Here is a 25644-nt window from a genome sequence, read left to right as displayed (position 1 = left end):
GTACGTGTGGTGCGTAGGGACACGGTTTAGTGGTGGACTTGGCATAGTTATGTTAATGGTTGCACACATTAATTTTAAAGGTCTTACCTAAATGATTCAATGTTTCTGTGATTCTCCTGTGCCTCTATATATTGAATAGAAAAGAAAGGTGGTTGCAAAGTCCTGTGGAGGCTATAACAAGTGTTGCATGAGTATTTGTGGGAGTACTTGTAGCATGATCCAGAGGAATTAATTTGCAACCCAGGTGAGCAGAAAGAGCAACAAAACTAGATCTGAATGCCATCAAAGAGTTGAGAAACTATGTTGAAGTATTCAAAGCTCTTTCTTTCCACTCACATAACACCTTTCAAAGTCTTGGGGGCAATGGAGAGGGTTAAGGGACTACCAAACAGGTCTGTCTGGAGATGGACAAAAGCAAACAGAGCCCCAAAGTGGTGAATTATGTGTTTGCGATGTTCTAATAGCAAAACACCGGCAAGTACCTTGGACCCAAAGCAGTGCTTGGATGTTCAGTGTCCTGAGCTTGGGAAGGAAAAAAGCAAAGGTTAAGAGCATGAATAAAAGCTTTGTTTCATTCAAAGGTCTTGGATATCAAATATCACAGACAAGGGAGGGGGAAAGAGAGAGAGAAAAGAAAATGTGAGGGAGGGCAGAAGAAAGCAGGTGAATGGGTGAAGTCTTGATGTGAATTTTACAGTTGAAAAGCATCTCTGAAGCACTTCTATGATTTGCCATTTATTACATAGCATGTGGCAGGGCAACAGAGTTTGCTCCTGCTGGTTTAACCTGCTGCCTGGGGACCATTCCTTATATCCAGGGTTACACATAAATGCCAAATTTCTCTTTGAAAGCGGACAGTGGGGTGTAGAGTATTGTCAGCATAGAGCTAGTCCAGACCCTCTCAGAGGGGCCGTGATCCTCTTGTAATGGGATCTGATGCACAGTTTTCTAGACCATGGCCTGTGTATTTCATATTTTCTGCTTCACAAGAAGATATCACAGCAGCCTGGCCCTTCATTGAGCTGATGAACCTTAAAGACATTTTGTCCATTGCACAGAACAAAAAATATTTTCTCTAGCAAAAAATAGATTGCTTTGGCACTAAAACTACAGCACACTACCCTTCAGACAACAACCTAAAACTGGTCTTATTCATCCCTTTATCCCTGTCCTGGTTTTATTGCTCTGAAAATGGTCAAAAGTGCCTACATCTTGTCCTGTGATTTTTTTGTCCAGTTTTTTGGACAAAAAAACACGAAAAAAAGAGATTTCTCATATTTACTGAAGGACAGGGACAAGAGACAAAAATCTAATCCTCTATGTACAGAAAGAAATAAAAACAAAATCAGCGTTCTCCAAGAAATGATGCTACTAATACCGTTAATCATGTCACAGTGACGCTCAGACTGTGGATTAATTTAATTGTCATGTTTACTACTAGTATCCTAGACAAGCTTGGACACTCTCAGTATGGAAAAACAAGAACATGGAGGAAAATAAAGCACTTATAAATCTTTTCAGAAGTATAGTATGTGAGAGTTTAGCAGAAAACTTTGTTCTTTTCAAAAAGGAAAATTGGATTTTCATATATTTTTTCATAAAAATTGTTTGTTTTTCTGTTTGGATATTGATAACTTTAGTATTTGCTACAAACCCAGTTCCTGATGTTCTTTTCTCCTCTAATAATAACCAAGATTTTTTGCTGTAATTGATAGAGGACTCTTCCAGGTGTGAAGATCTCTGTGAGAAATAAGCTCTAAATTTTATAACTAACAAGATCAGAAAGCTTATCAGGTGAAATTCAAGAGAGTTTCATAAGATTCAAATTATTTGGGCTGCTGTATGGTAGCTGAAAACATGGATTAAATTCTTGAAGGTGAAAAAAATTACACTTTGAAATTACACCAAGACATAGTTGAGCTGTCTATAAATTAAGATACCTTTTCACGACTCACAAATAGAACAAATCTTCTAACAAGTGTTAAAAATTAATAAGGAGAGGAGCGAAGGAGATCAAAACTAAGGTAGATGCTTCAGAAAACTGTCAAAGCATCGGCAGAAGAAACCTTTCAGCTTTGGTTCATAAGATGAGACCAGAAAAGCATTTCCCCTTTAGTGGAATGAAACGCATTTAAAACAAACAGAAGAGAATTTGAAAGTAAATGTCTATAAGGAAAGAAGTCTCTTAGTTCTCCTCCTACTGTGGAAAACTTGCTTGATCTGAAATCAAAAGCTATGAACTGATCATTCACTTTCTCACACAAAATGTACCCAATTGCCTTCACTGCTGAAAAAGAGGACATGTGAAATCCTTTAGAACAAGAACACATTTATATGCACAACATGCACTTACAACAGCAGAAATATCCCACCAGAATCAGATTATTTTGGGAATAAGTTATTCTAGCTAGAGGTTCCATCTTCCAGGTCCTCAAGGTAGATTTTCACTGTGTTTATTCCAGAGTTATCTTTCTGCCAGACTGGTCACGTGCTCTTTGTTATTCATCTTGATTTATTTGGGTCCTGATACTGTTGGGTGGTGGGTGCCACAAGCCACTGGCTAACATGCCATCTCTGCTACTGGATAAAGTTCTCTTCTTGCTGCCTTCAAAGAAAATGACCCTCAGAGAGGGGGTCAGGTCAGCAAGTCTTGGAAATAAGACCAGCCATGACCATGAAGTACTTTGAATAACATAACTCAGGCTTCTGAAATATAGTGACAAAGAGGGAAGAATTATCATCCCTTCAAAGCTGACCTCCAACAACCCTCAAGAATCTAAGGCTGTGCCAAAAAACTCCTGACATTGCAGCTACTTGTCACATAACACCAAACAGAGACCGAAACTTTTGCAACAATTACTTCAGAGATTATATCTGGGTCAGACAGGAATTGACACAGAGTCCAAACAACTTTGCAGTTCTACAGAAATCCAGATGTTAGGTATGGGTCCAAGGTATAGCAGAAGAGAGGCAGGAGCCCCAGTGGGAGCTTTGTCCCGTTTTCAGACAAGCATCTAAAATAGGGTACCAGTGTCCTTTTATTGCTCTCCCCTCCCATAGGCAGAGTCCTCCACCAGACTGACATCAGAGTCTTAATACTGAAAGCCTGACACTGGAAGAGGGGAATCCCACTCCACACAAATTGTTTGCCGAAGGTCACATAAGCAGCTCATAGCAAAGACAGTTCTGAAATGTTGAGTTTAGCTCAGGCGTTTCTTCGTCACTGTTCCCTGGCAACAAGATAGGACACAGCTTCAGAGCTTGCATTTAGCTTTGCAGCCTTCACATGCAGAGCTAGCAGAGACCCACGCAGCCTGTGACAAGCCTTGCAGTATGCAGACAAGCCAGAGAAAGATAAGGGCAGGTCACAGAACATATCTATAATTGCTTTGAAGGAAAAGGGGAAAAAAAAAGGGAAAGGAAAAAGTTGGTTTATCTAAATCTTTCGCAGCTCTCAGTACAGCAGCTAGATTTTATTTTTGGTCCATCCCAACAAGTATCATTTTGATTTGTATGAGCAGAATGAAAATAATTAAGCTTCAAAAAAAACCCTGAATGACTGGTAAAAATATCCACAGCCTTATTTAGCAGAATACAGTATTTTTAAGGAAATGTTTAGCTTCTATCTTACAGTCAAAAGGCACATTTTTTTTCCATCAGAGTTATTGACTTTATTCTGAGACCACCAGAGGAAAAAAAAAATGACAGGGAGCTTTCAAGATGTACTGGAAAGGTAATAGTTACCATCCCTCTACAATCAAGTACCAGTAATATACTGTAAGCCTGTGTCTCTTGGACAGTTTGACACAGTCTAGCTCCACCGAACCACTTCTGATTTACACCAGCGTTCAAAAGGGGAGGGGGAGAAAGAAGTCAGACATCATAAATCTTTCCACTGAGTGACATTTTGAAGGGCTCATACATCATTTTGAAACTAAGGTCTAGATTCAATACAGATGACCTAAAGAATGGCTTATGTGCCCCAAAGCCTCTTCTTTTTTCTCAGATATCATTTGCCTTAGTAGAAGACACTAACTCTTCTTACAAAGCCTGTCTCAATGGACTCACAAAGGTATTTCGAAGCCAAAGTACTGTTGACAGAAAGGCTAACACCTTCAGGATATTTAGTTAATGCAACCGACTGATATTAAAGGGACAACACTTTCATGAGCAGTACAGCAATTTAATAGCCTGATTTTCTTTGAGCTTCAAGAGAATAAGGTTTCTAAATCATTTGTGAAAGCATCATTCTTTATAGTCTATTATTTATACTGCAGAAAAGAAGGAAGTGTTGGCAGTCCATGATCTGGACACGCAAATACACAGCTGTGAGAATTAGAAGAGATGTTCATCATCGTGCACTCAGTAGCTCTGCCAGCATCTCTGAACGAGGGACCAAATGAAGCTGTGTTTTACTCAATGCATTTCCCATTGTGTTGGAGGCTGAGTAATAACAAAATGTAATTCCAACCTGCCCTCACCTATGCATTTTTCATATGACAATATCAGATTTTTGGCTGTTTGCCATACACACTTTCCCAGCATCTTAACAGTTCGTACAGATTAGTAAATTAGGGTAACACCTCAGTAAAGTGGCTTCTCCAGAACTCTGTATCTCAACTTTGATTCAACATACTTGAGACACTTATATAAGTCTCGTTGTGCTGCAGTAGGGATGCTGAGCATCATCCCATTCAGCAGAAATGTGTTAAGACCTCAGTTCTGAATATGGTTTTGGGCAGAACTGTTCTTTAAGCTGAGACTTTGACACCTAGTTTCTTTCAACAGAACACAAGGATTGCTATATTAAGTAGTACTGTAATAATGTGCAGTTTTAATGAGCTAATGGTGGAGAAGGAGCTTTTAGTCTGGTAATCTTATCAATGGTAGGATCTATGTCACCTAAGATTACACTTCACAGCGCAGGAATGAACATTTGAGCAAATTGCCTGAGACTTTCATCATTGCATTTGAAGTTTAGTCAACAGAGTTCAGAGGGCAACTTATCTAACTAAATGTAAGCTGCGCTGACAGGAGTCCGTATTTGAATGCTTTATTCCTATTGTTTAGGATCCTAGGCTCACTTAGATTTATATCCTATAGTCACTGCAATTTTTCAGATGAATCCCACAAAGAGTTCTAAACAACTGAAGTTTGATTTACTGTGTACAGAAAAGGATTAAACTTATCTGGACTGAATGATTCAATATAAGATCAAGGTGAGGAAAGTGATAAGTACTCAACCACAATAGACTTCAACTGCACAAACACTCATGGCTTTAAACCCTGAAAAATTCACCAGCCTGCAAGCACCAGCACAATCAGCAGACAGAATGCCAATGTATCCTCACAAGCATGGAAACCTGAGGGGTTAAAATGAGACTGGAAGTATCCATTACCCTTAACTCAGACACAAGGCTGACACACTATACTTGACCAGATGTCATATTTAAGCTCAGAAGTCTTATCCAGCAGTGATGATAAAATTACTGATCTGCTGGTGATGATTCTACTGGTTCTTAAAACTGCATTAGCAATTAGCCTACTGAAATATTAAAGATAATAGTTACAGCTCTAACACAACACACCATTATATGGTGATTCAGAGACTGAAAGCATAACTAATTATAGACTTAATTTTGCAGCAAATACATTGGTAGGGCTTGAGACAATGTTTAAAGGCATGTGTGGGCAGTCACAAAATACTTCCAGAAATCTGAACAAAGACTTTCACAGAGGATTATAAAACTAAGTCTCTGAACAGCAGAAGTAACTTTAGCCATGTCCCTTTCTCAAACAATATTACTACACTGTCACTTACTTAGCAATGGATTAAAGTGCTTTGTACTGGAATCCTATTAGCGGCTAACACCAACGCAATACAAATTCTATGTCTTGCAGGTGCAATGTTGCTGCCATGTCCTACTTGTAGCATTGATAGAGATGGTAGGAAAAAAAATGATGGATTTTTTTTGAGGATGGCTTAACATGCAATCATTTATCTTTCCTGAGCTTACACTCTCTTTAAACAAAATTAAATGTAATGCAAACCAGAAGAGTATCCAGATGGCCCAAGAAGTTTCTGCATATAGAACCGAAGGGTTCAAATCAATCCACACTTTATAGTTGCTGTACCTCAGGTGCATCCTTAGTAGGCTGGCAGCTAACCCCACCATGCACATTGAAGGCCACAGGGATGTTGATACACAAATCTAAACCAGACCCTTCAGCCAAGGATATCTCAGGAGGAATGGAAGGGTGAAGTCCTCAGTATCCCTGCATGTCAAGCCAATTTCTCCAAAATGGGGTAAAGCTTTTACTTTACTCCAAAAAAAAAACCCCCAAACCACAAAAAAAAAAAAAAAAAAAATAAATTGCCACAACAGCAGCAACTTTGCTATGGTACCATGGAGCATCTCGCTGACTGTCAGAATATGTATCTTAATGGGAGTGCCTGCAAATCTTGCCTCCTTTGGGAGTTTAGATATGACAATCTTGCTTAAAACCATTGAAGAAATGTTATTCTGCATTCCTTGTTTACCTTTCTCGTATCAGTTCTCTGTTTCATATTTGCTAAGACAGAATTTTTTAAAAAAGCCAAAAGTCTGAAAGAATAAAATCAATCCTGATGGTGTCTTCTATCAGCAGACACCCAGATTGCTATTTAATTTTAGTCAGAAAAGAGTTTATACAGTACATTTCTCAGCAGCATTGTCTGAAAGTCAAAGCAGAAAATCTTTTATAACTTGGCTGTCTGCCATGACAACTTCTCTGGTCCAGTTTCCATTTATTAATAATTGCTGGATTTTAGCCTCTTCACAGCAAAATATAGTATTATAAACAGATTTTAAGTGTCAGAAGAGACAAAGGCAACATTATGAAGAGCAAAATGGCACTAAATTTCCAAGCAAAATTCTATACAGTACATAGCAAAAAACTGATGCAGTTGCATTTCTCAAGTAATAGCATCAGTGTTTATACTCCCAAGTGTCATCATTTTACTTTAGTTGTAGAATACTTTTTGTAGAGTCTTTAAAGCAGAATCTCTGGGGATAAATGTTTCCTCTGTTTGTCCTGATAACATAAACTTTAAATAGACAGGCAAATGGGACCTAGCTGAAACATCAAGATCTGCTGATCAGTCTTCTTCTTGAGCCTCAAGATCAGATATTTTTCTCTACTTTTCAAAATTCACGGGTTTTTATCACAATGAAGTTTCTTCCCTTCCTAATTATTCATTGAGACATTCACCTTTGTACATATGTACCTACACATCAGACTAGCCGCGTTCCTTGTGAACCAGGGATCACCTAAAGCCCGAGGATACATTTTGGGCAGATAATGTCTTGATGACCAGTAAATACTGGACTTACTGGTTAAAAACTCTGTTGCCTAAATTCATAAGGCTGAACTGCATTGCTATCCTGGAGCCTTGTACTCCAGGAATAAAAGTTACAACTGAGATAGTGTTGCAGGTGATGTGTTTTGCTGCTTCTGTGTGATCATATATCTGAAGTATGTCTGGAAGAGGCCGGGGCCTGCAAACAGAAATCACCAAGGATGGATTAATCTCCTTTAACTTTAAGCTTGTCTCTTACCTTCATTTTATGGTAAACAAAAGGAAAATCAATACTTTAAAGTCACGATCTGTCCAGCTTCAGATTTCTACTTTCTCCAAATCAGGTCGGTGCCCTAACAGTACCCATACATTATGAAGTAATATACTTAGTCCAAACTCTGATCTAAGCAGGGAATTTCACTCAGTCTTGAAGGCCAGCTGGGGCACTGAAGACCAGATTTTCCCAAAGAATTAGGCTTCTATTTATGTAAATGACAAAAAGGAATTCATATTCATGCATTCATTTTAAGCAGTACCTAGTGCCTCCACACTCAGCAGTAAAAAAAAACCCCATAAAATGGCTGCTGTAAGACTTGATGAAAGCTTGGATAAAAATACAATGCAACAGAAAGGATCTCACTTCATAATATGTTACGAGGGTTCTTTTCTTTCTTAGAAGCCTGATGTCTTGTCTTTCACCCTTAAACATTCTCGAGTTGTAAGGACGGGTAGCCAAGCTACTTCATATCATAAGTTTATAAGTAGACAACTTGCTCTAGGTATGAGCATTTTAGGAGGTGTACAATGACTGTGCCGATCTTGTAACATGAATAAATAATAGTGACAACGCTATGGTAGAATTCAGGACAGAAGTTAACAACTGAATGTGCCTGTTTATTGTTTACTCTAAGTTATAATTCTGTTTAAAAATTAAATACTAGCTCATTAGCTGGTAAATTGCATTTTATTTCCACCTAATTTATGAGTCCTGAGGTGTTTGGACAGGGCTTAACACGACAAAAAAAAAATGCTATATGCAACATCCTTTCATTTGCTTTTGGTGTGGTAGATGAAATAGTCTCTTTATTTTAGACAGCTTTTTCTTTGTGAATCAACATCATTAGCAGTCAAAGAAATGGCTACGAGCATTGAGTGTAAATGTTTGAACTTCAATAATTTGCATGTCATTAATAAGCAGGCTGGAAGGGTTTGGTCATAAAGTTTTCTTTGAAAGTTCCTATCACTGTTACAGCTTGAGTCATGGCGCCGAAGATGAGATGCCCAATTCCAGCTAATGAATGGTTTTAGGGAGGCACAATTTGCTTCTAGCATGGCAAACAGCAGCCAGGGCCTTGCCCTTTGCAATACGAACCTCTGCTCACACAAGTGTCCCTTCATGCAGAGGTAGAATATGAATCCTCTCTGTCAAAGTCTCTCTTTGTCACTATATGTTCATCTTGGTGCATAGGTCAGCTACCTGCTTTATTTATTCTTTCATTATCAGATTAGTGAACTACCAAAATACCCAGCACTCTGGAGATGCGTAAAGTGGTCCTGCAAAAAAAAGACATTAAGCCCATTTACAAACCCCAATGAGCCCATCTACAAACCTCACCCAGAGGTGAAGGAGCCTGCCCAAGAGCATATAGAAAACGTATGACAGTGCTGGAAACTAGATCCTTAAAATTCAAGTGTAGTATCTGGAGGCTTAGAAACCAAGGATTAAGAACAGGCAACTGTTATTAAATTAATGGTAGATTGCCTTGGGGAAACAAAAGTAAAATAGCTTGTACATTACAGACAGAGTCAGAGAAGCAAAATCATCAAATATTGAGTCAAACAGAACTAGTTGCCTTGACTAGTCAGGATTTCCTTATTTTCTACCTCTAAACTTCATGATCCACATGGTTATTTTCAGTATCTCACTGAGTCACAATAATCAACAGAGTGACACAAACCAAACTGGGGAAAATAACTCTGAACCCTTTGATTAAAAATAATCAATAATGCAGCATGAAAGCTTCAGCAGGTAGGAAGGGCTGATGACTTGGGGGCGCAATGTAAAAGGCCAAGTGAACGAAATGCAGAGCAGCCTTCCCCTCCTTTCCAGTGGCTGCTGGCGGATAAAGCGGGGACATGATTGTGGCTCGCAGGCAAGCGCAATAACTCTGCCAAATATTGCAATCTATAGTTCACCGACCCCAAATGATTACTGCACTCCTCTCATGCGTTCAGTAATTTTCTGTCCTGATTCAGTGGGATTCAAGTGGGCAACTCAAAAGAAATGAATCGCTTTAGTTTTGCTTAGAAAAACAAATAAAATGGTGAAATCACAGCCCCCTGTTTCCCTTCATAGTCATGATGGAGAGTTGGTTTTAAAACCTCTTTCAGATCTAGGCACAAGAGTAGGTACCTCACTGATTCACTGTGAAATGGCCTCATTGTTAGAGAGGAAGTTTGAGACAAAATCCAAAAAAGAGCCTGCCAGCAGCCACCTTCAGCCCATGCGTATGCCCCAGCTCAGAAAGGTGATGAGGGACAAACTGAGATCACCGTGGTGTTTCCACACCTTGCAGAAGCCCTAAAATGCTGGCTGTCATCAGGCAATTAGTATGACATTAAGACAAAGACGTTTCTTCAAAGAGAATAAACACACAAAAGAACTAAGATTTCCAGAAATTTGCACAAGCAGAATTTTGCTCGTTAAGCAGACAAAGATGAAATTGTAATGTTTTTCTTTTATTTTCATTTCAGCAGGAAAAGTGAGTGGCTTTTGGGGGGGCTGCCTCCAAGGAACTCCCGATCCAGTTTTTTTGAGTTGTTTGGGTTTGGTTTTTTACCGCATTTAAAATTCCCCGTGTTGCTCAAAAAGACAACACGATCAAATATGTGTCCTGGAGGCATGCCTGTCCTCAGCCACAGCAGTACTACATTACTGCTCAAGAGGGACTTAAGAAGCTGTGGTAACCTATTCTTATGCACAGGCTTCTAATATATTTACCGTGATATCTGGTCCCATTGCCACGTTTTAGCCTCGCTATTCAGATCATTTCAGGCACACAGAGTCACCTTCCTGGAACACTGCTCAGACATTGGTGGCTCTTTGGTCCCCATAACCACCCCTTGCCATTGTGGAGTAGGACAGCAGAGAAGACCCAGGCTTCCCGGTGGAGCTCAGGCTGCTACCTTCTCCTCCAGGCTCATTGGCCTTCCTGTCTGTTCCAGTACGATCCCGTAGGTACCAGACAGCTGGCAGTCTACAAACACTACCATCCTCAAGCCAGCCCCATAGCTTAGCCCAAGGACAGAAAGTGACAGCGAATAAACTCTTAATTGTTCAAATATTCACTAGAAGATGCAAGTTTTTATATGAATATTTCATATAGGCAATTTTTAAGTAAATTGCTACTCTCCAATTAATCTGCTGTATCCAGAAGAAGCCACCTGGGTTGACTGCTAGAAGTTATGAAAAGAACGCTGATCTTTGCAACTTCCCTGGATGGTTTATTTGCAGTTTAATATTATCTCCCATTTTACTGCAGGCATTCTCCGTTGTTAACACTGCAATTCAGATGAGTTTTAATTCTCTTCAGCTACACAAACATATGCATGTGTTCCTCCAGCAACCAGTAGCAAAAGCAAAACAGGCTCAAATTCTATAAGCATCAAAGAGCCCACGTACTTGAGGTACATAAAAACTTTTGGCGCAGTACAAAATTTATAGCAACTGCTTTAGTGCAAGATGCATCACAACAAAAACTTGATTTGACTGTTTGATATTCTCATGCAGCCGTTACTGCTAATAGGATTCATAAGTCACATTCCCTTAGCATGTGTAACTTTAAAGGGGACCACTCGCTTCGTATTTAAATCTTACTATAAATTTCCCCAGAGGAAAACCTGCAAAGGATGCAGTCATTCTTAACAGCTGAGGGAGACAAATGTCTAATTTACAGTGATCTAAAAGATTTGGATTCAAATATGAAAAGGAAATATTACATTTTTTTTCACCATGTTTTCAAAATTTCTGTTACAATAAGCCTCCTGCCTCCCACGAGAATCTCGATGTCATACTAATGCAAACACTGTAGCATATAGATGTATGACTCTGCACAAGGGAATAAGTTTTAGATGATCCCAGCTGATTATCGGGATGTGGAAAGGGAGATAGCAGTGAATTCCTAGTAGGAAGCTGACTGTTGCTTATAAGCGAAAAGGAAACAGATTTATCTACTACTGCCAGCAATGCCCCATCCTGTGCTAAAAATTTAGGCACACCTTCAAAACATGACATTTCTGTTTTCTTAGACGGTTGCATGAATAGGGCAATAAGAATGATAAGATCACCTTAATCATTCAAACTGAAGCATCTCAGGTTGCTGTTCCTCAGCTGACACTTAGGAATTAAATTTTGTCTGCTGAAAATCAATTCACCCAGACTGTCAAGAAGAGTACAAAGAGCAGAAGGGGAGCATCCACATGGTCAGTTACTGCATCTCACCTGGGATCCAGGTGCCACCTACACTGGCCTGATCCCCTCAACAGCAAAGATTAAGCAGATTCTGTCTTGTGAAAGCTTCTTTCCCCTTGGTTGGAAGAGATTATTTCTAGGAAAGACGGAAACCTCCTAGGACAAAACAAACACCAGTTGCGGCTTCCTAGCAAAGCCTTCACACTTCTAAGGGAAACTTCTGATGGGAAACATTCCCCAAAATTGGGGAACATAATACTAATGTGTAAAAGCAAAATTAAAATTTATTTCATCAGTGGCCTATATCTTGAGACACTTTGTATTTAGATTTAGCTGAGAATATTGACAAAAGCCAACATAACCCAAACAGGGATTTTAAAAATCTAATACTACCTCTTTTGTACTCACCAGTTTAGGACTCAGTACAGCTCTTACTTGCTGCTTACCAGGAGGACACCTTCAGATAATTTGATTCTGGCAATAACATAAAACTTTTTCTAGGCACAGCAGACTCCCTGCCAGATGTTGTGCTCTGGAAGCCCTCACCATGGTTTCTCACACTGTGGTGCCTTTGTAACTGCTGCAGCTCAAAGCTGACATGTACAGCACTACCTGATAAAAATTAAGACACTTTATGTGAAGCTTTGAATGAATCTCTGAGGGAAAACTGTTTTCTTATTTAGACTGGCAGAAGCAGAGTTGAATCTAATAAAGCTGTAGTGGAAGAGGCATGGAGGAGAGAAACCTCATTTCTTGACACAGGGAGGTCCTTCCTCCCGCTGTCTGGAGGGATAAGGAACTAGTCCCTTAGGATTGAACACGTGTTTTCGGAGATCCAATGGGAATTACAAGCTACAATTTGTTAACACATAAAATAACCTGAACAGTGCTACAGAGGGACAAAACAACTTCAAGGCAGCTGGTGAATGTACATTAATTGCAGGTGATGTCTTCAGAGGAACAAGACGTCACCAGAGCTGCCATTTGAATGGCTATGGATTCCCATTACCATCTGAGAACCCCCAAACATATTGCTTAGTTTCCCATGGAGACATTTTTACCCTGAAGTAGGAAATCTTCCCCATTGTTTCTCTTAAGCCTGGAGGCACATGAGCTCTCAGGGGAGTTCCATATCTAAGTGTCCCGGATGACATATTTCCCTCCCTGACAGAGTTGTATCACAAGGAAAGGAAGGACACAGAAGGCAGATCTACCTATGGAAATTGTCCCTTAAGTCTTCTGGTTCTGGAAGCACTCAGACAGGTCACAGGAGTCCTGTGGTCCATATCCCTATTGCCTGGATTAGTTCTTCACTTTTTCTAGCACTTTTATATAAACTCAAATGCATTGCAAGAGCTGCTACTGGACTCCAGCTGCAATCCCACCCCCAATCAGCTACTGCAGCCTCTTGCCTACACTGCTATGCTTTCTTAGTCTTCTGAGCTCCTGGAAGAAAAGTGGTTCCACATATTCAAATTGGTTTTAGGAACTGCAAAACTGGTAAGTATCCAATGAAGATTAATTTTGACCTTTTTATTTGAATAAAAGCTTAAATTTGTCATTGGAGTTCCATCTTCTCAGTAAATATAAACCAAACCTGAAGATGAATCTTTATGCCCAGGAGTATCCAAAAGCTTGTTACACAAATCAGAGAAAGATACTGGAAACAAGGAATACAACAAAATAAAATTAAATCCACAAGAACATACAAGCTACAGTTTGGAATTTCTTTCCTTCAGATGTTGTCACCTCTCCATATTAAAGAACCCAGCTAGACCTCAACAAGAAGCTACATGGATTAAAATAACTATATATTGTGCTGTGGTCAGATTTCTGTTTGCATTTATCACAGAGCACCTAGCATAGTTGTGACCAAATATCTCATGGAGAAACACAGTTCCACTCCCTACTTCAAGTGTTTAATAAGCATTAGCATAGTCAGATATACAGTTTCTCCCGGATTGTCTCTGTTTGTCTTTAACATACTGGGTTTCTTCAGAGAGCAACAGAGATCTGAAAGAAAACTTGAGCAAGACCAGATTGCTCTGCAGTCTAGTGCAGCCCCATTTCCTTACATTTGATTCCATCCCCCTTCCTGAAACTCTCCCCTGCATCATCAGTGCTTCTCTTCTGCAGCATCCTTAGCTCCTCGCTTGGTCCTCTGCCTATGCTGCCCCCCAAAGTTACCTGCTGCAACCATCAGCCATAACGTCCTTTAGGTACAATTAGAGTATTGCCATTAGATACAATGAATTAGATTCAATGAGAACAAGTGTTCAGCTTTGAAAAGATACAAGAGAGCCTTTTGGGTTACGCTAAGTGCCATGTACGGGCAATGGCTTGTGAAAAGGGAACAAGATGCAACAAAATGGACCTCGGTTTCTCTGAGTGCCCAGAGAGCTGACTTTTCTTGCAAGCCAGTAACTGGCTTAATAAATAATTTCTCAAAATGTCACTTGCAATGAAGTTAGATTCAGATTCTGGATCACCAGTTCTTTCCTCTGAAGGTGAATGCAAAGCCCTGGACAATCATTGCCACTCCACAGTGAGTCTTACTAACGCACAAAATAGCAACTGCAGTCAAAAAGAAGGGCAGCAATATGAAATAGAGTCTCTAACCTTCTGCCACTGTAGTTACTGGTAGCATTTCCTTTTTCAGCATGAGTAGGTTCAGGTCTGGGGTATTCTCAGAAAGAGAATCTTAGAAGCCAGTCATAAGGTAGAATCAACACCCGCTGATTGTTTAAGATTTCAGTGATTGTATTTCCTAAAATTAATGACAGTGTAAAAAAAAAATTAGGTAGCAGATCTCTGTCTTTCCCTCTGTTTGCAATTCACTGCTGTAGTTTCTGTCTAAGGGTATGATGTAAATATTCTTTGCCCTGGAGAAAATAGTTCCTTTGAGGCTACAGTTGACTTTTTGGGTTTGCCTTACAAAAATTTTTCTCATGAAGGATGTCTCCATCTTTATGAAAAAAGACCAGAAAATAAATCCAACTCTTTTTACTTAGTTCTAGCTACATCCTACATTTAAAATAGTGCACAAAGGTAACCAGATCTGGGATGAGAATTTTAAATTTTCCCGACAAGCTCTCTTGCATTAACCATGAGTCTACAGGAATAAGTTGCTCCTTTCAAAAACTTGCTTCTTTCTTCCCCACTGGATTCCTGCAAGATTTTAGCTTAGCTAACAGTAAATTATCTTTTAATGAATCTGTCTTCTGAGTGTTAGGCATGGCAGTGATACTTCTGTTAGGGAACACGTGAGGAGGAAAATTCTCACGTGGGTATTTAGGATCATACTGTATAAACAATTACAGCATTCAATGTCTGCAGAAAATCAAGTGGCAAATCAGCAGTGAATATCAATTATACATCTGCTGCATCACAGAGGCAGATGGCACTTTAATTGTACATCCAAAACATTATGGACAATTTTCCCCACCCCAGCCTCATTGAAATAGTGGCTTTAGCACCTAAAAATATCAAGGCAGGGTATGTGTGCAATGACTCATCTAAGAATTCTTTTCACTTCGCAAATAAATATTCCACCAGTAAACTAATCATCATCAAGATTCAGAGCTTATATGCAGCAACCGTGTTATCTTGATGAAGGTAACAACCTTTATTGATGAAAAGCAATAGAGTGATTGTATGAGTAACACCACTCAGCTCAGAGTGTGAAATTGTCAAAGAGTTTGAAGATCAATGAGCCAAATTCTTTTGATTGCATCTGTAGAAACTGGAAATGCCATGAAGATAAGTAGAATAATATGGATTTACACTTTCCTCCCAGCTTGATCCTAAGAGAAGAAAGATCAAATCTTTATCTTTTGGACACGAATGGTTTTCTGAAATGGGGGAAGTTTTATAGAACTTAAACAGACTCAACTACTGCTATAGACCACGGAAAAATCAATTGACACCAGACTGTGTATGAAAGAATGACTCTGGCTACTCAGAGACAGTTGTGTTAATGCAGAAATGCCAGAAATGTTGTGAATACTTACTTATTTAAAGTTTATTAAAAAGTAAAACTTACTGCTTTCATATTCAGAGATGATTGCATATTATTCTGTTTGCATAGGCTTTGGCAATTAAGGCACTCTTGCTTGATAATACATGCACAATAACACAGATTTCAAATAGGATTTGCTGCTTACTCACATTAAGTACAAAACTGCTGGGTTTTTGTTTGTCTGTGTGGTCATATAGGCTTAAAATGTCCAATGTCAATAACTCTCTGACATTGGTTTACCTTTCATTGTTCAAGTGGATAGCCCCCATTTGCTCCTCTCCTCCCCAACCATATTTGGTGCTAGCCACAAAAGACACATTTTATTTGCAACATGAGGACAAATGCATTTTCTTGGGAGAAATGTAGAAAGTTAGTGACCGAAACCTGTATTTGGAAGTGATATCTCAGGTGCACTACTTACCAGAGGTAAACCAAAGAGGAACATTAAAAACAGGATATCCAAGACACCAGGGTCCTCTGGATTTTGCAGCTAAGATTTCATTCACCATGACACTGGTGAATCAAAGCTCTCAAGGAAATTTCATGTGGATAATTCTTTATTTAGCTCTTTAAACTTAAATGGCGCATCCAAAAATGAGAAACTCCCTAAAATGACCGAAGCAGTACCTACCAAAAGAAGTTTAGTAGCAAATCTTTGATGAAAGAATGGGTCAAAATACTTCCACTATGCAAAAGCATTTTTTTAGAACCAATGTAAGCAGCATGTTTATTTTTTTTCTTCTTGCAAGGCATTGTACAGCAGAGACAGATACAGGGGAGGAAGCGAATTCAAGAGTAGCAATCCATCAGTAGAGGTCTCTGAACAAATAAGTATTTGCTTATATGTTGGATAAAGCATGGAGACAAAATGAGTTTCTATATCAGTCAAGTGGGCAATACAGTTTTCTTCCTGCAGAAATATTTAACTCCTGATTCCAAAACTAAAATTCAAAGTGGGGAAAAAATCACTCCTAGGAACTTCAGCAAGTTATGAAACTTCACCATAATTTTTCTGTGTGATCACTGTATCTTCTGCTCTCTGTAATTTTGTCTGTTTAGAGCTGAAGTTCTTCCTTTTGACCTCACTAAAGCCAGCACTATTAATCCTTCTTAGAACTGCCATTTTTTAATTTTAGTGTTCAGCAGAGCTGATCCTGCTGCTCTTGGGCCTCCGCCCTACAATGTAGTTTGATGAAGAACACAAAAGTGAATCTCCCTATATCTCCTGCTTGAACTGGCAGTCAGAATCCCCTCTGGAGGCAGTAAGACAACTAGAACAAAGGCTGGTTTTCATGAGAAGATTGATTTGGGTCCATCACCAAAATCTTGGAAACTCAATCCAAGTCTGACACACCAGGATACAAACATCACTGGTCCAACATGTAGCAACAACTGCAACTTTTGCCCAGCAGCCAACTACCCAGTGTCCACACCATGCTGCTAAAGAAGCCAACATGACGGATCACCTGACTTTTTGCTCAGTTATTATCCAATCCTCTGGGATTTCCAGTGAGAAGACAACCTGTGCCAATCCTTCGGGAAGGCCAACAATTTTGGCCATATAAAGCTAGATGATCATCCACACAAACCCTTCAATTAATTGGTGTCTGTTTTCGAGAAAGTGGGCAAACTCTAATCCCCTGAAAATCAATGTAAAAGTAGAATAATTGAGAACCGTCTTTGCTCCTAGATATCTGAAAAGAGACCAGAACAGGGAAAATGGGTTTCTGAAAAGCTCATGCCAACTTTTTCTGTTACATTAGCTTATAGAATGGCAGAAATAATGACCTTCACTAGACATTTCTTTGAGCGCTAATGACCTGGGATTAATAGCCCAAGGCACAGTTTTATGCAGTCAACTATTACAGACAGCAATTAATTATCAGGATATACAATGTGCTTTGATCGGTATGGCTCAATTAGCCTTATATTATTAAAAAATGAAAAACATTTCAATCTTATTTACTGCAAAGTTGTCCTGGATTTTACTTTAGTATGTTAGGCTAAAAAAAGATTGAATGTGTATTAAACTAAACATATGTTCTCTAACACTCGCCCATTAACTTCACACAATTTATGGGGAGCCAAAGCCGAGCGTCTTGCAATATGAGTATCATCACAAACTGCCCACAGGTAGAAAAACATTCTGGAGCCAGATTCTGTGTGAATTCTGCTTCTGCTCTAGCAAAACAACCCTAAAAATAATTTTCAGCTCTCTGGTGGCTGTAAATTGAACGAAAGGTGAGAGGATACCAGACTATGCAATGCACAGAGCAACTCTTCAATGGCAAAAGTTGGGCAGTGTATGCTGGGGGTAAGGCCAGGCAGGAGAAGGGATGCTATGTTTTTACCAAACTGCTTAGTGCCCCAATATCTCTGTAACCAATTTAAAGAGAATATCAGGCCTCATCTCTAACATGCAGTTCAGGAAGGTCTTGGAGTGCATTCAGAGAAGAACAAAGATGGTGAGAGATCTGGAGAACAAGTCTCATGAGAAGCAACTGAGGGAACTGGGATAGTTTAGCCTGGAGAAAAGGAAGATGAGAGGAGACCTTATCACCCTCTACAACTACCTGAAAGAAGGTTGTAGTGGGGTAGGTATTGGTCTCTTCTCCCAGGTAACAAGTGACAGGACAAGAGGAAATGGCCTCAAGTTTTGGCAGGGTTGGATATTAGGAAAAAAATTCTTTACTGAAAGAGTGATGAAGTGTTGGAACAGGCTGCCCAGGGAAGTGATGTAGTCTCCATATCTGGAGGTGTTCAAAAAATATGTAGATGTGGTATTTCAGGACATGGTTTAGTAGGCATGGAGTTGTTGGACTGACAAGTGGCCTTGATCTTGGAGGTCTTTTTCAGCCTTTTTGATTCTATAATTCTGTGATCAGGCACCCAACTTTATGCTCTTCTGGTTTACTTCCATTCGTTACATTTTGTGATTTCAGCAAGGTTTTTTTACCATGTCCTGAAAGGGATGGAAACACCCATCCCCCAGAAGCATTTACAACAGCCGTGAAGAGCTGGGGCCAGCATGCCAGCTGGGGAGAACTTTCTCCAGTCCCTCTAACTGATCCCACCTCCATCTGATGACTTCTGTTTTCCATGAGACACATGAAACGAAGTGGCCGTTGCCATCACAGGCACACTCTGTGAGCACCCACAAGACCAGCCACCTAAGCACAAGAGCTATAGGCATCAAATCACAAAAATCTGCATGTTCATGGATTTACCAAGGAAGGATCCATGCTAGACTTTCGTATGTCTCTGGGCCTTGATGTGCTAACCATATTAGCTTGTGAGAGTACTGGGTCTGTGCCACACTGAGGAGTTACGAGTATGGTGATTATGGAATTATGATATTCATAACCAGAAGGCAAAGAATTGAAAAATCACAATCACCCAATATTACAAGTCCTTTCTATGTATTAGTAGCTATTCATAGCCTTGTATTTTAATTGTGACAATTACAGCATTTTAACATTTATTTTGGTTTAGGGATATCAGTCAAGTTTCCCAGAGCATTTTATTCTAAAAAAAAAACCCAAAATGACACTACTCTTTTATATACTGTCAAAAGGAGTTGTCATATTTAGTGATCTTTCCAATCTGTTAATATCTTACTTTCTACCAAATTGTAGAAAGGTTCCAATTAAACATAATGATCATTTACTCAAGTGCCCACTAATTCTCCTCTACAAATAGCTGTGTTTTACAGAATCATAAAAAAAAAAATCAATTGGTGCATCTCTGATGAGATAATTTTATCAGTCATTCAGAATGAGCAGCTGGAATAAAAGGCATAAGCCATGTTCATAATAAAAAAAAATAAACCATAATCCCTCTTAGTCCTCTTTTAAAGCATAGTAATAAATGGGAAAATTCAGATGTGCAAACATTCTGGTCTGTTTCTTCTGAAGAAAATTCATGAAGAGGGACAGGGAAAACAAAATTGGTGGCATGCACTAGGATCAAAGGGATAACGATTTTGTAGTCCTGCAACTCAGTTAGGTAAAAGGTGACATCCACAACAGGGGAGCCTTTATCCCACAACAGGGATACTGGAGAGTGTTTAATCTCACTCAGCTGAATTAAATCAGCAGGTTTGAAGTCTTACAGCAAGTTTATAGAGGTATACAGTAAAGTTCAGATACATTTCAGTGTTTCAGAGGAACTTATCAACAAGAAATGGCTAAATTCCTGATCCGCAGCAGCAAGCAGCCACAAAACATAGAGGAGGAATTTGCGACTCATCCCATCCTCCAAAAGAACAACTGGCACAGCTCAGCTATTTGCTGCTCATGAAGCCCATTATCGAATTACTGCCTAACTGGAACAAGGAAGGAGCTGGGGAGAAAGAGAGATTCCTGCCAGCACAGCTCCTCCCCAGTGACCCCCATGTGCCGTGGCGCATTATCATCTCCCTCCCAGACATTCTGGGAAGGCTGCGGATGCAGCCCACACACCTGCACAGTAGAAATATCTGTAAAAGGAGCACAGAGAGGGCTGCATAATCACTTCCCCTTGCTGTTCAAGTATCCCCACAGACCTCATTTGGGGAATGAATCTGAAGAGGACCAGATGTCAGCAGTGCAGCCGATTCCTGGGGGAAGGCATCATTAATTTCCAAGCAATACTTCTTACACCCAGCCCCATGTATGGGTCACACTCTGCTAACACATCACACTGCGTCAACATCAGATGAAACTATGTTAACCCCTAAACTGGGCAGTAGCAAGAAACGAGTGGGTTTTTGTTTTGTGGGAGGAGTGTGCCAAGCTTAGCTTGCCTTCCAGGTCAACCTGGTCCATAAATGAGATCGCTGCAAGGAGCTTTGAATGTGAAGGACTTTTGCATGCTGTTAACATAGGGATAATTTAAGCCTGAGATGAAAGAGGCAGAAAATGACTTCATCCCTCCACTCTAACCTTGCTGCTGCCAAAGGTTTTAATATGATCCTCCAAGCTGAGCTGTGCTGCGGCAATCTGTCTAGAGGTTTGGGTGGGACAGAACATAGCTTTATAGTGGTGGGGGGGCTCTAAATGGGGCTTATAAGTTCTCTATCTTTTTGGTTATCAAATTTACCTTCACAAGGGCAGAAGTCAGCCATAAAAATCTTAGCAATCAGATGTGAAATAATTTATGAAATATCCATAACATTGTCAAGTCCAACATCTAAGAAACCAACCAAGCTGGGCATGGCCTTCACAGCATTTAGTGAAGATACAGTTAAATCTCTGAGAGTGTTCTAAAGGTGATCCTGCAGAGTTCAGTGCTACATTTCAGAAGAATTATCAGACCAAGGAGAGTCACATTGTTTCGAGAACTCTAGTGCAGCTTTGCTTGAGGGATGAAGGATTATTCAGGACACCTTTCTTTAAAAGGAGAACTGGAAGTACAGCAGCAAACTGGGATTTTCAGTGGACAACAACAGTCAGATGACAATTATTTATGCTAAAGTTTAGAAATTGAGTAGTTTTCACATGACCTCCTGTTGCAGACATCTGCCTTCAACTCAGTAAAATAAGGAAAATTCAAGGTCATCAGCCCCAGTGGTGGGCCAGCCAGCCAACTTCTTACTCCTCATCTTGAGTATTGTGAACACCACGGCCTGAGTTAATGGTCCAAATTCCCTGTTGGTAGTTTTTTCCTCTTTGAACTAGAGAGGTAACAGGGTCCCATGTAGTTAGGGTCACCTTCAGCTTTGAATGCAACTCAGACACCAAATAATTATTTTTAGAGTGTGAAAGCATCACATAGTCCCCTCAAAAGAAAGATGCTCCTCCAAACTCAAGTAGTTACCATCAGTTTACAAGTGTACTTGTTTTCTAGATGGTACATTGTTATTTCTTCAAGGAAAGCAATTATATATACACACCAGAGAGGTCAAATCTGGCTTATAAATACAGTAATTCTTCAATTTGGTGGAGGGGTGAAAGGACCTACCTGGAGATAGCTTTTCTGGAAAGAAAACCATGCTATTCTTTCCTACCATTTTCAGATCATTTTGGATTAATTGGTATATAGTCAGCTATAAAATTTGCTCATTTGAATCTCTGTTGCTATTTAATACAGATTAATTAGTGTTAGTGTTATGACCTACAATACTTTGGAGGTGAATTCCCTAAGATATATTTTCATGAGACGCAGTAATGCTGCCTCAAGAGACACCATGTATCATAACATATTGTGCTGTTAAAATCTCTACAATCAATATGTCTGCAGCGTTAAAATTTTACAATATACTAATAAGATAGACATAAAATCCTACTGGCATTGCACTTGCTCCCATCAGCATTAATGATCTTAACACAGCAGGTGTTATCATTCCTAACAAGACACCTTTTTTGCTATTTCATGCTTAGATGCTCCCTCCTCTTGGTTCACAGAAGCTGAGGAGACTCTGTTTTGATGATTCAATGCTGCAGGAAGAGCCACTTTGGGCACAGTTCAGCCGAATTTCCTCCATGCTGAACCAGGCAACATCCCTCATCAGCTATGATCTCTGGAGCAAGGTAGGAGGCAGGAGTCCTACAAGACCAGGTACATCCAATATCTTTATGTTATGAAAATACATGTTTAAGCCTGAATTTTTTCTTTGAGCCTTTTCCCTGGTCTGGGAGGAAAAAAAAAAATCACTAAAACAAGAAAAAAATCTTCCACCTGAGTATTAAACTTGCTAGAAAACAAGATCAAAATAAAAAACAGATTCATTTTAGATTAATTTATTGTGTGGTCAATGTTTATTTCACTAAAAAGAAGTAGGATCTGTTCACCTAGGGCTGCAGGTTCAATAAAATTCTCTGGTGTTCCCATGGCTGTTCAAACAATGTGCAGCTCTCAGCTGACCTGCAGTCTGGGAGCTGATTTAGGCCATGTCGACTCCATGTCCTGGGTAGCACCGAGCGTGCTCGGGTAAGTCATCGTGAGCTGTCATCGTGGCTGGCACCCAGAAATGCCATGCAGTCCCACATGCAGCTCTCTCTGCTGGGACACATCGATGCTAGACCCCTAAGTCTTACAGATAGACCTTCTGTGGGAAGGAAACCCCATACTCTGAAGATGCCCATCTTTCTTAATTGACCAGAAAGGAGTTTGAGATGAGTAAACTCCTAATTTTAGTCACTCAATTCAGTGCATCAAATTCCAGTGAAGTTGATGAATGGCTCTGTACCTTGGTTTCTTTCCCTGCAACACAAAATGTTTTGAGGTACCCCACTGAGAAGGAGTTATTTTCAGACTATGATGCAGCACTGCCAAATGCCACTGACAATTAACTCTCATAAAAAGTAGATGGTTGGATGGACATTCTGCATCCCATTGCAAGGGAAATGCAGTACCAAAACACTCCTCATAGCAAAAAGAGAGCTCTCTCAATGGAGAAAGCCCATCAAAGTATTAAAACTTACTCCTCTGGACTTCCCGAAGACATCTAATCCTTTAATCTCTGGAGAGTGGCAGTTTTAGAAGAGACGCCATTATAGCTGCTCATTGCAGGATGAACTATGCAAGAACTTATTGTTGATTCAAGGGAAGCCTGATGAAGAATGCAATCAAAGCCAAGGCAAAGCAGAGGGGAAAGGATGAGGTCCCTATAATTAACTAAACTGATTCATGACCTGAGAAAAATCTAGGGTAAAAGAAGTAGTTGGCAAAAAGTGGAGCATAACCAGCCTCTGGTATGAGACCATTGCAGAACAAATCTGAAAGGGTTACATGAGTCCTCTTGCAACCCAGAAATATATCACCACCACCCCGACCATCCATGGGGTCAAAGTCAGGAAGTATTTTGGCTGCTAACCCCCAATCTAACCCACCTCACCCATGTAGAGATGGGAGACCACAACAGCCCTGCCCAGGGCTGTGCCCAGGATGAGGAGACCTGCCTGATCCAGGTGATAGGCTAAAGATGAAGAAACACTCGACCCATCTCAAAATGATAACTAGGGCAAGGCCATGGAGCTGCAGAAAGCTATGTTTTAAGAGAGAAAATCTGTGGGAAGCTTGGCACTGTACCAAAGTTTGACAAGGTCTTTTCAAGGAGCATAGAGATGGGAGAAGAAGAGGTTTAACCTGAGAATTAAGATAGTAGTGAAACTAAAAGCATATACCACCCAAACAATGACACAGGGTGACAGACACAAATCAATTTTTCTTTCGAAAAGAAATAGAAAGAGGACATTTAAAAAGCCAGGAAGGCCAGAGGTAAGCAAAAGGAATTGAAATGAACTCACACAGCAAGTCAGTCTATGGCAAATATGAAACAAACCATGGAGGGTCTTAATAGTGTGTTTAGCCTTTTGAATAATGGACATAAAATTTGCCTTTCTCCAGTTGACCTTTATTAACAACCTTAGGCACTACAGGACTATCATCCTGCAGCATTCCTCTTACTAATTTCATTATGTGTCTTAGTGCTAGAGATCATTTCCTAATACAATCAGAAGACAAATCCGTAATAATAATTATATAAGTATCTATATAATGCATATAGAACTATGCATTCACACACACACACATGCCCTTTGCTTATAACAACTACCCAGCAGAAACATTACAGTGACATTTAGGCAGAAAAACATCCAGCAGAGATCTTACACTAAAACCATGCTTGATGCTGCTGCATAGAAAAAGACAGTAAGAGTAGGGGAGAAAAATAAAACCAGTAAAGTTAAACAAATTTCTAATATCCTACCAAAAGGGTTTATTTCAATTGCAGCAGGACAGTGGCATGTTTCTGGATTCAGCCGCATGTTTTGCTATATAATCTTCTTTGAAATATTATAAATATGCCGAACTTTGAGAAGTAGGTCAGTGGCTCAACATGTTGTAGCAAATAGTGCAGATAAATACTAATCATTACGCCGATGTCTCCAGTCACTAACAGGTCTGGCACACAGCAGGTAGTGGAACGGCAATTCACTGCATAGAGGACCATTCCCCAAGTGATATAACATCTGAGTGCCTGGTCACTGCTAACAACATGCCTGTCAACCTACAGAGAAATCGTGCTCTCCTTCTTGTCATTTAAGTTTTCTCATAATCAGCAAGGGCAAAAGCAGGAGAAAGCAGAAGAACATGAGAATTCTAGACACTGATACAATTAAACAAATGAAAAACTACAGTTCAGGATAAACCCCGAATGCAAGCGTCAGTTAGAAAGGTGACTTCAAAATTCTGCTTTGAACACTGGTCCAGAGGCATTAAAACCCATCATGAGAGGAATGCCTCTATGTGAGCATCAGATGAGCCGCTTGTGAAGTTCTCCAGGACCTAAAAGACAAGCGGAGGCTCACACAAAATCCTCCTGTGGATTTAGTGCCCTGATTCCTTGCAGTGCAGCTCCTCTCGCCCACCCCCCCTTTCCAAATGGATTTCAGCAAGTACTTACCATCAGCAAGCTCAGAGCAGATTCAGGAGCACGCTGCACAGCCATTGCCTCTCTTCCTATGTACAAATCCTCCCCACGGCTCGGTCAGCCCTCGGCCCTCCGTCACAGCAATGCATCCACAGAGCCCACAGCTAACTGCAGAGAGAGAAACCCCAAATCAGGGTCGGAGAGCATTTGCAAGAGGAGGAGAGGATGGATGAGGGGGTGGGGAAGAGAGGAAGGAAGGAAATAACCTTCTCAGCCAGGGAAAGAAGCTTAAGCTAGGCCAAATTTTACACTAGAGAGAGGAGGAAAATGAAATGGAGAGCCTGCTGGAGAAACAAGATATCAGGAACTGCAGGATATTTAAAGCTCAGGCACACGCTGCCACAGTAAGCAGCAGCAACACAGGACATGCATCAAACACCTACATGACAGGTTATGTCCAAGCC

At 40.1% G+C, this 25644-nt stretch overlaps 1 protein-coding gene across 2 annotated transcripts in view; it reads right to left on the bottom strand.

Moving 5' to 3' along the window:
- Positions 1-25644, bottom strand: part of FRMD4A (FERM domain containing 4A) — a 389746-nt gene that overhangs the window by 363863 nt on the left and 239 nt on the right. Inside the window, exons 1-2 of one of the 2 annotated variants that reach the window (XM_054056345.1) lie at positions 25447-25515; positions 25214-25348 (exon numbers count right to left, since the gene is read on the bottom strand). In XM_054056345.1, the coding sequence (XP_053912320.1) occupies positions 25214-25258 (45 nt within the window). In that variant the 5' untranslated portion in view covers positions 25259-25348; positions 25447-25515. Of the gene's footprint in view, positions 1-25213; positions 25349-25446; positions 25516-25644 lie in introns of those variants that run through there. The other variant, XM_054056344.1, reaches the window with a different exon arrangement.

The sequence above is a fragment of the Cuculus canorus genome, chromosome 1, assembly GCF_017976375.1.
Source record: "Cuculus canorus isolate bCucCan1 chromosome 1, bCucCan1.pri, whole genome shotgun sequence".
NCBI classification, from domain to species: domain Eukaryota; kingdom Metazoa; phylum Chordata; class Aves; order Cuculiformes; family Cuculidae; genus Cuculus; species Cuculus canorus.
This window is presented reverse-complemented; position numbering and strand designations above follow the sequence as displayed.